The sequence below is a fragment of the Neolamprologus multifasciatus genome, chromosome 4 (assembly GCF_963576455.1).
Source record: "Neolamprologus multifasciatus chromosome 4, fNeoMul1.2, whole genome shotgun sequence".
Classification (NCBI taxonomy): domain Eukaryota; kingdom Metazoa; phylum Chordata; class Actinopteri; order Cichliformes; family Cichlidae; genus Neolamprologus; species Neolamprologus multifasciatus.
Genome location: NC_140442.1, coordinates 26,494,339 through 26,507,429, shown reverse-complemented (window position 1 = coordinate 26,507,429; position 13,091 = coordinate 26,494,339). Strand labels below are relative to the sequence as shown.

The 13,091-nt window shown below is 42.5% G+C and overlaps 1 protein-coding gene across 4 annotated transcripts in view; it reads left to right on the top strand.

The window, feature by feature from the left end:
- Positions 1–13,091, top strand: part of pdxdc1 (pyridoxal-dependent decarboxylase domain containing 1) — a 47,538-nt gene that overhangs the window by 18,961 nt on the left and 15,486 nt on the right. For all 4 annotated transcript variants that reach the window (XM_085155827.1, XM_085155830.1, XM_085155826.1 and 1 more), the window contains 3 exons: positions 4,502–4,562; positions 5,480–5,538; positions 12,591–12,696. In XM_085155827.1, the coding sequence (XP_085011953.1) occupies positions 4,502–4,562; positions 5,480–5,538; positions 12,591–12,696 (226 nt within the window). The remainder of the gene's footprint in view (positions 1–4,501; positions 4,563–5,479; positions 5,539–12,590; positions 12,697–13,091) is intronic.

Below are 13,091 nucleotides of genomic sequence, written 5' to 3'. Positions count from 1 at the left end.
CAAAAAACAAGCGCAAATTCAAACGCGATTTCAATATGTCACATATTGATAGTGGCTCACCGATGCCAATGACATAACTACCCAGCTACATTTCCGAAAGAATGCAAAAGCATTGACATATATTTTTCCTTCCTACGATAGGCCGACGGGCAGGGCAGAGATAGATTTTGGTAGCCCGACTGGAAAAATCGCTACCCCCAGGACGTCGGGCTAGCGATTTTGCGAGCCCTGTATCTGATTGAGGAATCACTCATCTTTGGAAAAGAGAGTTTATTACAGAGAAATGGCTCTTTCCAAAATAAAAACTATACTATACGCTTCTTCTGGGCTATATTCTCAGCAGCATATTAAACATATCAGGTCCCCATAAGGAGAATCATGTGCTAACGGCTGTCTAAATGACTCGGGTAAAGTTTGTAGCATGCCTGCTTGTTGTTTTTCTCTACTTCCACTTGTTTTTGCACTAGGATGATGTCGGCGTAAATGTGCAGTCATATTTGTTGTGTTCCCACTAGTGCTGTCAGCGTAAATCTCGTTGAAATGACGTTAACGCCACAACACGGCAAATCTCCGTTAACAAGCTACCGCGGATCACCCCGTGCGTGGGGCTGGACGGCCAACACGTTAACGAGCTAACTGCGCTAACACACTAGTTCCCACCCATGTAATTGAGCATTGCGTGGCACATCCAACATACTGTTTTACTTTAGTCCATGATGCGCTTACCTTCAGGGTCATACTTCACATGAAAACCAAAATAGTTCCAAACGCCAGATCTGAATGAGGGTGCGGGAGGTTCAATTTGCCATGTTGCAGCGAGAGCTTAACTTCTGTCTTGCTAGCTTGCCCTGTGCTCAGTGAATCTGTGTTCGACTACTCCGCCTAGGCTGCACTGTCGAGCTCAGATACACTGAGCGCTCAACACAGACAGCATCGTCAGAAGGAAAGTTGATAAAATAAATTAAAAATTTTGTATTGTTCGATACATATGCATACCGAACCGAAAGCACTGTATCGAACGGTTCAATATCGATACGAGTATCGTTGCACCCCTAATAAATATGTCATTTTAATGGCTTGGTTTTCTGGCAAAGACCCAGCTTTTAAGTATAATGGACAAATCTGAGGTCAGGGCATTAGAAAGGCCAGAAGCTTAATATTAGCCTGCTTTGGTTATTCCAAAAACAGTTTTGATATGAGTTTGGGATCACTATCCTGTTGGAACACCCTAGTGTGTAAGTTTCAATTGTCTAGCTGTTGATTGGAGTCAAGTTGAAGATTTTCGAGGTAGGCCCCCTTTCTTCATTATTCAGCTGACTTTGTGCAATGTAATCAGTACCACTAGCAGCAGAATAGCCCCAGACCCTCATACTGCTTGAGAGTTGGTTCAATGTTTTTAGTTTTGAAAGCCTTACCTTTGTCCTTCTAAACCTTGGGGTTGCTGTAGAGCAAGTAAGGTGTGTGAATATTAGGTAAAAGGCACTTAGGTGTAGAAAAAAGTTCTTTTATGAATAGGTCTGAATGAGGCATGTTGCATAAAGGACTGAGATGAATTCTACTACTTACTAACATTCTCAGAGCTTTCCTTGAGGCATCCTTGGTTTTGCAATATGATAGCTATTATTGTTTAAAAGAAGATACAAGCTGAGAACAAAACCCTATCTACTTACTGCCCCTAGTTTGGAGGTGTGACAAACTTGGATAATATAAAAATGAATGGCCAGTTCTGCCAGATTGAAGGGGTTCACCCATGCCTTGAAATTTCACTTGGATAAAAGAACAATGTGTCTTTAACAACCCAAGCATATTTGAACTAATTATGACCCTTACATCAAAAGCAGAAACAGTAACCTTCATTTCAGTTCAGTTCCCAGGCATGATGCTTGCCTTAACCTATCAACTGAATGTCACTGTCTTTGTGTTTTAGCAAAAGATGACATGTACTACGTGCTGTTTTGCTGAGATCAACTGTCTGTTTAATTGAACTCTGGCTAGTCCACTAAGCTTGTCTCTAACATTAAACACGCATGTAGTGTTATATTCTCAGAACTGCTTTGTCCAGCTGCACAGTTCAGACTTTTAAAAAACGGTTTTACAGTGATATTGGAGCAATGTAAATGCTTGGAGTTCTATAATGATCATTTGATGGCAACCATGGACCAGTGGTTCTACTTGACCTGAAGGGAACTGTTTAAGTTCTCATTAGAACTAGTTGCCCTGAAGCAGTGGTCCCCAACCCCCAGGCCACGGACCGGTACCGGTCCATGAGTTGTTTGATACTGGGCCGCAAGAATTGAAGCTTGGGTGTTCATTAACTCGGTTTCCCTGGGTCTTTTCCCGTGTTGTCGTTGTGTGTCTTATTTTGAAAGAAATATTTGCGCGTTAGCCTCCCCGGGAAAGTCTATGCCAGGGTGCTGGAAAGGAGAGTTCGTCCGCTAGTCGAACCTTGGATACAGGAGGAACAATGCAGTTTTCGTCCTGGTCGCGGAACACTGGACCAGCTCTTCATCCTCTCGAGGATACTTGAGGGTGCATGGGAGTTTGCCCAACCAGTCTACATGTGTTTTGTGGACTTGGAGAAGGCATTCGACCGTGTCCCTCGGGGTGTCCTGTGGGAGGTGTTGCGGGAGTATGGGGTGTCTGGCCCATTGCTACGGGCCATTCAATCCCTATACAACCGTTGCAAGAGCTTGGTTCGCATTGCCGGCAATAAGTCGGACTCGTTTCCGGTGGGTGATGGGCTCCGCCAGGGCTGCCCTTTGTCACCGGTTCTGTTCATAATTTTTATGGACAGGATTTCTAGGCGCAGCCAAGTGGCGGAGGGCTTTCGCTTTGGTGGCCTCAGAATCTCATCTCTGATCTTTGCGGATGATGTGGTTCTGTTGGCTTCATCGGGTGAGGGCCTCCAGCTCGCACTGGAGTGGTTCTCAGCCGAGTGTGAAGCAGCGGGAATGAGGATCAGCACCTCCAAATCTGAGGCCATGGTTCTCAGCCAGAAAAGGGTGGAGTGCCCACTCCGGGTCGGGGATGAGTTCCTGCCCCAAGTGGAGGAGTTCAAGTATCTCGGGGTCTTGTTCACGAGTGATGGGAGAAGGGAGCCGGAGATCGACAGACGGATTGGGGCTGCAGCTGCAGTAATGCAGACGCTGCACCGGTCCGTCGTGGTGAAGAGGGAGCTGAGTGTAAAAGCGAAGCTCTCAATTTACCGGTCGATCTACGTCCCTACCCTCACCTATGGCCACGAGCTGTGGGTAGTGACCGAAAGGACGAGATCGCGGATACAAGCGGCGGAAATGAGCTTCCTCCGAAGGGTGGCTGGCCTCTCCCTTAGAGATAGGGTGAGAAGTTCGGCCATCCGGGAGGGGCTCAGAGTAGAGCCGCTGCTGCTCCACATCGAAAGGAGCCAGCTGAGGTGGTTTGGGCATCTGACAAGGATGCCCCCTGGGCGCCTCCTGGGTGAGGTGTTCCAGGCATGTCCCACCGGGAGGAGGCCCCGGGGCAGACCCAGGACACGCTGGAGAGATTATATCTCTCGGCTGGCCTGGGAACGCCTTGGTGTTCCCTCGGACGAGCTGGAGGAGGTGGCTGGGGAGAGGGAGGTCTGGGCCTCTTTGCTTAGGCTGCTGCCCCCGCGACCCGGCCGGATAAAGCGGATGAAGATGAAGAAGATGGATATTTGCGCGTTACCATAGCAACCAGAGAGCATTAAGGGGAAGAGAGGAGGATGTTACTCTCAATGTTGTTGGTGCATTTTTAGGAGGACGCTGCTAATAAAGTTACACAATTACACAGTGAATTGACGTTTATTATTATATTTACAAAATACCACAGTTTTTGTCTTGGTCCTATCATTTTATTTTGTTGTATGTATCCACGGCACCGTAAAGGCTGGTCCGTGAAAATATTGTCTGACATTAAACCGGTCCGTGGTGCAAAAAAGGTTGGGGACCGCTGATCTAAAGGGAGCCAATGCATTTATATGCAAAACATCTCCTTAGGATGTTTTGCATATAAACTACTTTTTTGGACCAAGCCGTCAGCAAACACTAAAAGCTGAGTGTTTCAGTCCATCTTATATTTTTTTTATTCATTGGTTTAGTATACATCCATTCATGATGGCATCATGTTTCCAGTTAAAACTAGCTGGCATCAAGTTAAACCAACATTTAACCAGTTCTTTATTGGTCAAAGTGTTCGTTTAGTGGCCAGTTTATTTGACCAGCTAAATCCTCTAAGCTGGAGCTTTGATTTGGCTGCTTCATACTGTGAGACAAGGACTCACTTTACCACCACCATACAGAGAAACTTGATAAGTAATACAGAACCTCTATGTCCATCCATTACCACAGACATAATACATTCAGAAACCATGGACACCAAGCGTTGATGCTTAAATATGTGTTTACACTGCACCCTTTCATTTTATGTTAACTGTTTCTCCATGTTAAAAAGGTACGATGTGAGTAAGGATGCCTGACCTGTATCTTTGTTTGTCCTACAGGTTGAGGATGAATCAGACTCTCCTGTGGTGCTATTCAAATTTAACCAAGAAGAAAATACTGGTAAGACTTTCATGCTCTCAAAATGCAAAAATAAATCAGAAGTTTTATTAAAGACTAAGGATAAGATAAGACAGTATTTAAGACAGCTGAATAATTATGAAACTTGAGCACAGCAAGGCAAATATTGCCAGCCAATGACTTGAGCAGCCAGTGTTTGAAAGCTACACTCTATCAATCAACAGATCATTTATGGAGGATATGAATGTGCGATGTGGTATGGAAATTGTGATTTAAAAAAAAATTGAGTTCACCTCCCATTAGCAAAGATATTAAGGTGTTGAAAAGTTTGAGGATGATGAACGGACTGTCATTTCTTGGGAATGGAACATTTCGTCATCATTTCTTCTACTTGCTGGTGTAGACCTGCTGCACCAATCTTCTTCTGTCCTCCAAAATGTTGCCCTATGTTTTAATAAACTACAACGCTATGTAACTCTTGAACTTGCGATACTGTAAAATGTCTTGACCCACCTCTTCTTATTTCTTTATATTTTGATAGCCAATTAGGAAGTAGTTGGAGCAATTTATTATAACAGTTCAAAAGATAGAAAAACATAGAAATACACTAAATAAGGCAAAACAGAACTCTCTATAACTCTCTTGCTATTTTGTAATGTCTTTAATTAATCTTCAGGACTTTTTGAAGTCTGGTATTCAAAGGTGTTTTTTGCCTTTATTCTGTGTGAATTAGATTTAACAAGGTGCTGATGGCCAAAGGAAAACTGTGAAAGCCTGCTCAACACCACTTTAAAAAATAGAACAAAGTTTCCCTCATTCAAAGCATACAGTCTTTACATGCATTGTTGCTCTTGCAAAGAATCAACTATCAAAATGAAAATGACTGAGATGTGACATCCAAACAATAAGATCACCATACACAGATATTGATCTCACTTCCTTCTGTATTGTGTGTTTAGCATCCAGTGAGAGTTTCTGTGCTGGAGAAAAAGAGGTCCTTGATGCCTTCAACAGATGGGTGAGTGTTTTTCTTTTTTTAACATGTACTGTAGTTTGCACATTTGCATCTATGCTAGTCAAATCTGCTCCAATCTACTATCCCATGTAAGTGTCTAAAACATCAGTTAAAACAGAAAATGTGAACGGTGACATGGAAATGTTGTGTCCATCATGCACTCACTGAACACTTTGCTATAACTGGGTTGGACCCCTGTTTCTTTAAATCTTCGAGAATGAAATTGAACAAGATGCTGTAAACATTCCTCAGAGTTCTCGACATCACACAGTTGTTGCAGCCTTTTCTGATGCACATCTATGATGACACATCCCAGATGTGTTCTATTTATGGAGGTCATCTCAGTACAGTGGACTCATTGATATATTTGAAACCAATTTCAGATGATTTGAGCTTTGACACAACCTATAAGACTATGGATACACTGTGGTCATCATGGACCACAAATGGTAAAGAGCAAATGGACTGGTTCTTACATAGGACTTTTCTACTCTACCCGAGCACTGAAGCGCTCAAATTTGGCAACACCCATAATGACTACAACTGTGCATTTAAACAATGTTCAGTTGTCTTACCTACAAGTCACATTTTAACCACATATTCATATAGTGCTACACACTTTGAGCACTGTATCTACTTCACATCCACGGTCAATTTACAATCTCCAGTTAACATTCCAGAACGAAAGTGAAAGGCAGAGGTGGCAACAGTAAAGACATTCTGTACTTAAGTAGAAGTACAAATACTACTGTTAAAAACTACTCCAGTAAAAGCTGAATTAGTGATTGAACGTCTTTACATAAATAAAAGTAAAAAAGTACTAGGTGTGAAATATATTCAAAGTCAGAAAGTAGCTCTTTGGGGGAGGTTTCTATTTGTGCAAAGCTAACTGAACCTTGTCCTATATTAACTTCAAAAATATATTATTTTCTGTTACAACCCTAAAACTGGTTGTAATGGCTCAGTGTGGGGAAAAGAATCATCACTAACAATCATTTCTATTGTGAGCTCCAGCAGATTAGTCTGTGCTCTTTGTGTATGTTCACGACTTAATTCAACAACATATCAGCAGATGTTTCATGAGTTGTCCTGGCAGATCCATTACACTGACACTACACTGTTTATGATGGCTTTTTTTAACATAGTATAAAGTTGGTATCAAGGTGGAATTCAGTCAGTGGATCTAAGGATCATCAGCTAAAATTCATATTAATCTGCTACATTTGATGTAAACTAACTCTAACTGACCATGAATCCACAGTCACTGTGCACCAGTCACACACTGGGTTTTTTTGCAGGGGTTTTTTGCATCACAGTACAACAAACTAAACTGTTTATCCTGCACTAAACTATTATTAAGCAAGTATTTTCATGCAACCTTAAATAGCACAGTTAGTATAGCTTACTTTATTTTGCAGGATGTTTCACAATATGAAAATGTCACATGTGCAAACCCAGTATCTGATTTTAAAACATGAGGACTTGCATGTTGTAATATTTGCATGCCTCAAGCATTAATGATGACACCTTCAGTATTTCTCAGTTCCATTCTTTAATTCTCAGGCTTGCAGCGGCAATACAGTCTGCAGCTCTAACTTGTTCCTCTAACGTTTTTTCGTTCTTTTTTCTACTAACTTCCTTCCGCCTTACATTCGACCTTTTCAAAATAAAATATCTGTCACCTCCTCTTTCTTTTTTTTAAACAAACTTAGGTACTCAGTGAGGTGAATTATTAATCTAAACCTATAACAAATAAGCCTGACAAGATTACTGAACGTCCTTATTACTTAAGCTTCTCTACACCTAAACATCAATTGAACAGTACGGCATTTGCACAGATCTCTGACTAAACACTATCAACATTCAACACTAGAATCAAACGTGTTCACACAGCGTAACCTTTAACTGGTCACTCAGATATTCAAGTCTTAGATCTGATGTAATCAGACAGATGCATAGGTATGCATCTGTTAGATCTGACTGGGTATCTGGGCTTGTCTGTTAAGGCGGGGTCGACATGCCATCCAGGTGGGGCATTTTCAAGTCCATGTCTGATTTTCTTGAAGAATGATGCATTCCTGACAATCGAGTGTCCATCCCTTGTAGCTGTAATTTCAGAACCCTTAACCTTGGTCACTTTGTAGGGTTTTACATTGTATGGTGTGGATAATTTGTTGTGCTTGGGTTGGCGATGCAGCATGGTGTCACCCAGAGTTAGTGAGTGTGGTTTGGCGTGACGGGTTGCATCTGCAATCACCTTCATCTTGATCTTTGCACTATCATCCCTTGCTCGCACTTCAGCATCTGAACACTTCCGTGGAGTGGTGTTGAAGAAGGGGAGTTTGGTGTATAGCTGGCGTTGAAACAATATTTCATCTGCTGAGCTCGCCGTTGTGCTATGAGGTGTAGATCTGTACTCACGAAGAAAGATGTTTAGTTGCTGTTTCTATGGTGTGCCCTGTGGCTCGGCAACTCTCAGTGCTTTGCCTAGGGTTCTCATAAATCTCTCAGCAATGGCATTCGCCTGAGGCCAACAAGGTGTGATTTTGCGATGATGAAATCCTAGGTAGTCTGCAAACTGTGAAAAAGCCTCACTGCTAAAAGGAGAACACATGGAGAACACTTTGTCAATGACTGGGATAACAGAAGATGCTGATGTTGAGCGTACACTTTCAACGACTGGATACCGAGAATACTCGTCTGTGATGATGAGTAGATATTCCCCCGTAGGAAGCGGTCCATAAAAATCTGTACTGACACTGTGCCAGGGTGTTTCGGGTAATGGTGACATCTGCAGAGGGTCGGTGTGTGTGACAGGTGTGCTAGCTTGGCATGGCAGACAGTTTTGAACTGCAGATTCTGCTTTCCGATCGATCTCTGGGAACCATACTTTGGTACGTAGCAGCGCTTTGGTCTTGACGATACCCTGGTGCCCTTCGTGTGCCAGTTGTATTGCTCTTTCTTGTAGGACAGTTGGAATAACTATCCTCGTGCCTCTGAGTATGAAGTCAGATGAGTCAGTTACTGTTAGTTCACTTTGAACATGTTTGAATGATTTCAAAACGTCAGCATGCTGGGATTTATCTGTTAGATGCCACGTGTTGTTCCTGATGTGACCGATGTAATTGGCCATGCCAGGTGTTTTTGGGTTGGGAGCGTGTCGAACTGCTGCAACCTTTTTAGGATCTGCTGAAACACCACCTGTGGAGAAAATGAAACGTCATGGTCAGCCTGGTCCCTGCCAAAGACTATAATGTCACCACTGAGATTTCTGACTCTGTTCAGTCCTTGCAGCGTCTGATGAATAGCATTTTGGAACACTTCAGCTGCAGAAGAGACTCCGAAGCTCAGTCTTTTATATTGCTGAAGTCCCAGATGAGTAGTGAACATTGTAATGTAGTGGTTGTCAGGGTGTAGTTCAAGTTGGTGGTAGCCTGCCCTGAGATCAAGTTTTGAGAACACCGTAGATCCATTCAGCTCATGGATTACATTATCAAGCGTGGGCGTGACATGTCGTTCTCATTCGATTGCAGTGTTTGCTTGTCTCATGTCCACACATATCCGTACTTCGTCTGGATTCTTTGGTTTTGGCAGTGTTACAATGGGTGAAACCCACGGTGTTGGTCCCGTAACCTTTTCAATAATGTCATCAGCTTCCAATTTCTAAAGTTCGTCCTCCACTTTCTGACGTAAATGAAAGGGAACACGTCGGTGAGTTTGACAGGTTGATTTTATGCCTGTGTTTATGTGCAGTTTCACTTGAAACTGCACATGGAAAAGTTCTGGGTGTTGTTCTACTGGCTTGTGTGCAACAGAACGTTGAGACTGAGAAGAGACTGCAGTGACAATATGAAGGAGTCCTAAGTCTTTTGATGTTTCAAAACTTAAAATATTGAAACCTTCTTTAATGACAAAGAAGGAGCACTTAACTGTTTTGTCTTGTTTTTCCACACTGCACCTGAACGCATCACACACAGGGAGAGATGTAGATGAGTTGTATGGGTAAATCTTGATGTCTGTAGATGTTAACGTAGGACGTGGTGTGAGTTTGTTGTAGGTGGCTTCAGTTAAGCAGTTAGCAGTGGCCCCAGAGTCGATTAGCACCGGTATTTGGGTGCCCATTACTCTGACTTCAGTGTGTGGGAGTTTAGGATGTTGCGCTGTGTTCACCACATATACATAAGTGTCATCACTGCTGGAAATTTGCCCTGTCTCCACATGTTTTTTGTTTTAAATGTTATATACCTATGTGGTATGTGACTTTTGTTGCCATGATGCCAGGTCTCTCTTGGAAATGAGATTTTTAATCTCAATGAGATTTTTTACATGGATAATTAAAGGACTAATAATGTGCAGCGCTATCTGTTACTTGATGAACAGTTTGCTGTGGCAGGTTTTTCTTATACTTCTTTCCACAATGTGTCTCTTTTCTCTTTGAGCGACATTGCTTTGAATTTGCCACAAGCATTACAGATTTTGTCTGTAGCTGGGCAGCCTTGCTCATGAGGATACCTGCCTCCACAGTTTCGACAGCGGTTATTCGGCTGCCATGAGGGTGTCCATTTGTTTCTAGCTGTGGTGTCGCGTCCTGTTTTGTGCTGTACTTTGTTAACTGCAGCCGTCTTGTCAGCTTGTAGCTTGCAATTCAGACAACTCACATGCACGGCCATGATTTAATAGATCATCCAGCATTAAATCAGGTTCTCTGAGTGCTTTTCTACGCAGCTGTGATGATGTACAGCTTTGGATAATTTGTGTTTTAATCTCTGCAGTCATGTCTGCAAACTCACAGTCTTTGACTAAAATCTTCAGCCTGGTGTGATAGTTGTCCAACGTTTCACCTGATTCCTGCACCGTTTTCCTGAATAGATAAATCTGATACTGCACGTTTTTCTTGGGTACAAAGTATACCGACAGTTTCTGTTTTGTATCTGCGTACTTGTCACCCTCTGTTGCCAAAGTGTCGTAAATGTCATGCACTTCTTCACCAGCCACATGCAGCAATAATTCTCTTAACCTCGCGTCTCCAGTAATATTCATTGCTGTGGTGTAGTTTTCAAACGTCTGAAGTCATTTCGTCCACCGAGGTCCGACGGAACCGAGGTCGGTCTCTGTGTTTAAGGGTGGAAGTGGAGAAGCGTGTGCAGCCATGCTTGTGTCTCCTAAGCTCCGGTAGGGCAAATTCCTTCATCTTGCTTTGGTTGTAGCCTTTACTCTCATCGCCAATGTAATGTTTGCATGCCTCAAACATTAATGATGACACCTTCAGTATTTCTCAGCTCCATTCTTTAATTCTCAGGCTTGCAGCAGCAATACAGTCTGCAGCGCTAACTTGTTCCTTTAACGTTTTTTCGTTCTTTCTCTTACTAACTTCCTTCCACCTTACATTCGACCTTTTCAAAATAAAATATCTGTAAACATCACACATGTAAGCTTTAAAATTGCTGTTTATCAAATCCCACTGAGCAGGCCTTACCTCTCACATAAGCTCTCTCCTGTCCCGTCTTTCTTATCTGAGTGAAGTTGACTCTTTCTTTTCTCTCCCTGTGAAATACAGCAGCTGGACCTTTAGCTAGCAACACATACAAACTGCACACAAACAGTTTGTGCGTTTGCTGATGTTTGTTGAGCTGTAGAGAAATTGCATTTGAAATGATCTGACACTTAAAGAAAAGTCATTACCTTTATCCTCATTCCTCTTCAGTAGGACTCGCTAGATGCCAAAGTACCACAACCTCAATGTATGGACACCTGAGGTCGTTCCGGTGTGTGGCAAAACAAACGAACTCCCCTAAAATGTGTCAAACCAAAAGTAACGAGTCTGTTTTACGGAGTAGAAAGTACTGATATTTGTTTAAAAATGTAGGGAGCAAAAGTAAAATGTGGTCAGAAAAAAAATACTCATGTAAGTACAAATACCTGAAAACTTTACTTAAGTACAGTAACAAAGTATTTGTACTTTGTTAATTCCCACCTCTGGTGGACGGAAGCCAAAGGAACCTGTGGAGGCACAGAGGAAACGCACGACTCCACACAGAAAGGTCACTGAGAGATTTGAGGACACGGCACAACTGTGCCTCACATTAGTAATCAAAGCATGCCAAAAAAATGCCTGACACACTATTATAATGTATTTATACCATCAGTGATGCCAAGGATCAAGTTACTCACGATCTTTTGTGATTTTTACAGTTAAAACTGATCAGACCAGGCAACAATCGCCTGAAGGTGCTTTATATTGCAATGTAAAGACCTTACAATAGTACAGAGAAAACCCCAAAAGTGAGAAGAGCCCCTATTGGCAAACACTTGTTGACACTGGGAATGAAAAAACTGGATTTTAACAGTATGAAATCCCAAGCAGAGCCAGGCTCAGGGAGGGACAGCCATCTGCTGCAACACAGGAAGTCCCCAGCAGCCTAAGTCTGTTGGAGCATAAATAAGTGAGGATACATGGCCACCTGATCCAGCACTAACTATAAGCTTCAAGGGCCATCAAGAACAAACAGTTTAAGCCTAATCTTAAAAGTAAACATGGTCTCCTAAATCCAAACTGGGAGCTGGTTCCACAGAAGAGGGTCCTGAAAAAAACCAATCTACTTTTATATACCCCAAGAACCACCTTCACTTTCAGCCAGCAGCCAAAATGGGTGAAATCTGCTCTCTATTTCTAGTCCCTGACAGTACAGCAGCATTTTGAAGGCTTTTCAGGGGTTTAGCTTAGGACAGCCTGTAATGAATTACAGTAGTCCAGCCTAGAAGTAATAAATGCATGAACTAGTTTTTCAGCATCACTCTGAGACAGGATGTTTCTAATTTTAGAGCTGCAGCCATTTTTTGTTTTATATACAATATTGTCTAGCAACATTTTTTTTAAAAGAAAAAGATTTTTCAATTTCTACATTTGATATTTTGTCTTTGTACCAGTTTACATTGTTTAAATTGTGAACTTGTCTAAACTGAACCTTTTCCCAAAGGTCCCTTGTCCTTTTTGTTTCTTCAGCAAACTGAATTATATATATGTATTTTGTTTCTATTTTTTTCTGTTGGGGTAGCTGGGTGAAGAGCTGGCTGAACTTGTTCCCACCAGTGGAATAGATGTGGTGGAGCTTGAAGACGAGGCCACCTGCGTACGCTTCAGCCCCCTCCTGACAGCTGCAGGTAACATGAACTCGTGTTCACGTTACAACATTCTGCTCTTACAATATACACTTCAATAAGGAAGGGGGGGGGGGGGGGGGGGGGAGAACAATTAGAGAGCACATCAGATCTCAGTGGGGGAAAAATGCAGGCTGGATACCAGGGATGCCACATCATTTGATGAAACGGACATTTCAATAGTAATAGTTGGTGTTCAAGCTGCTGTTGCTATCCAGTAGAAGTCTGTGCCTCCCCAGATCATCACCGACCCACCACCAAACCGGTCATGATGAATGATGTCACATGCAGCATAACATGTGACACACAATACATATTTATGCAATGCTTTTATTTATGCAATGCCTAAACACTTTTTATCGGGTAGGGCTCGATTCACTAACTGTTCGATCAGCAGA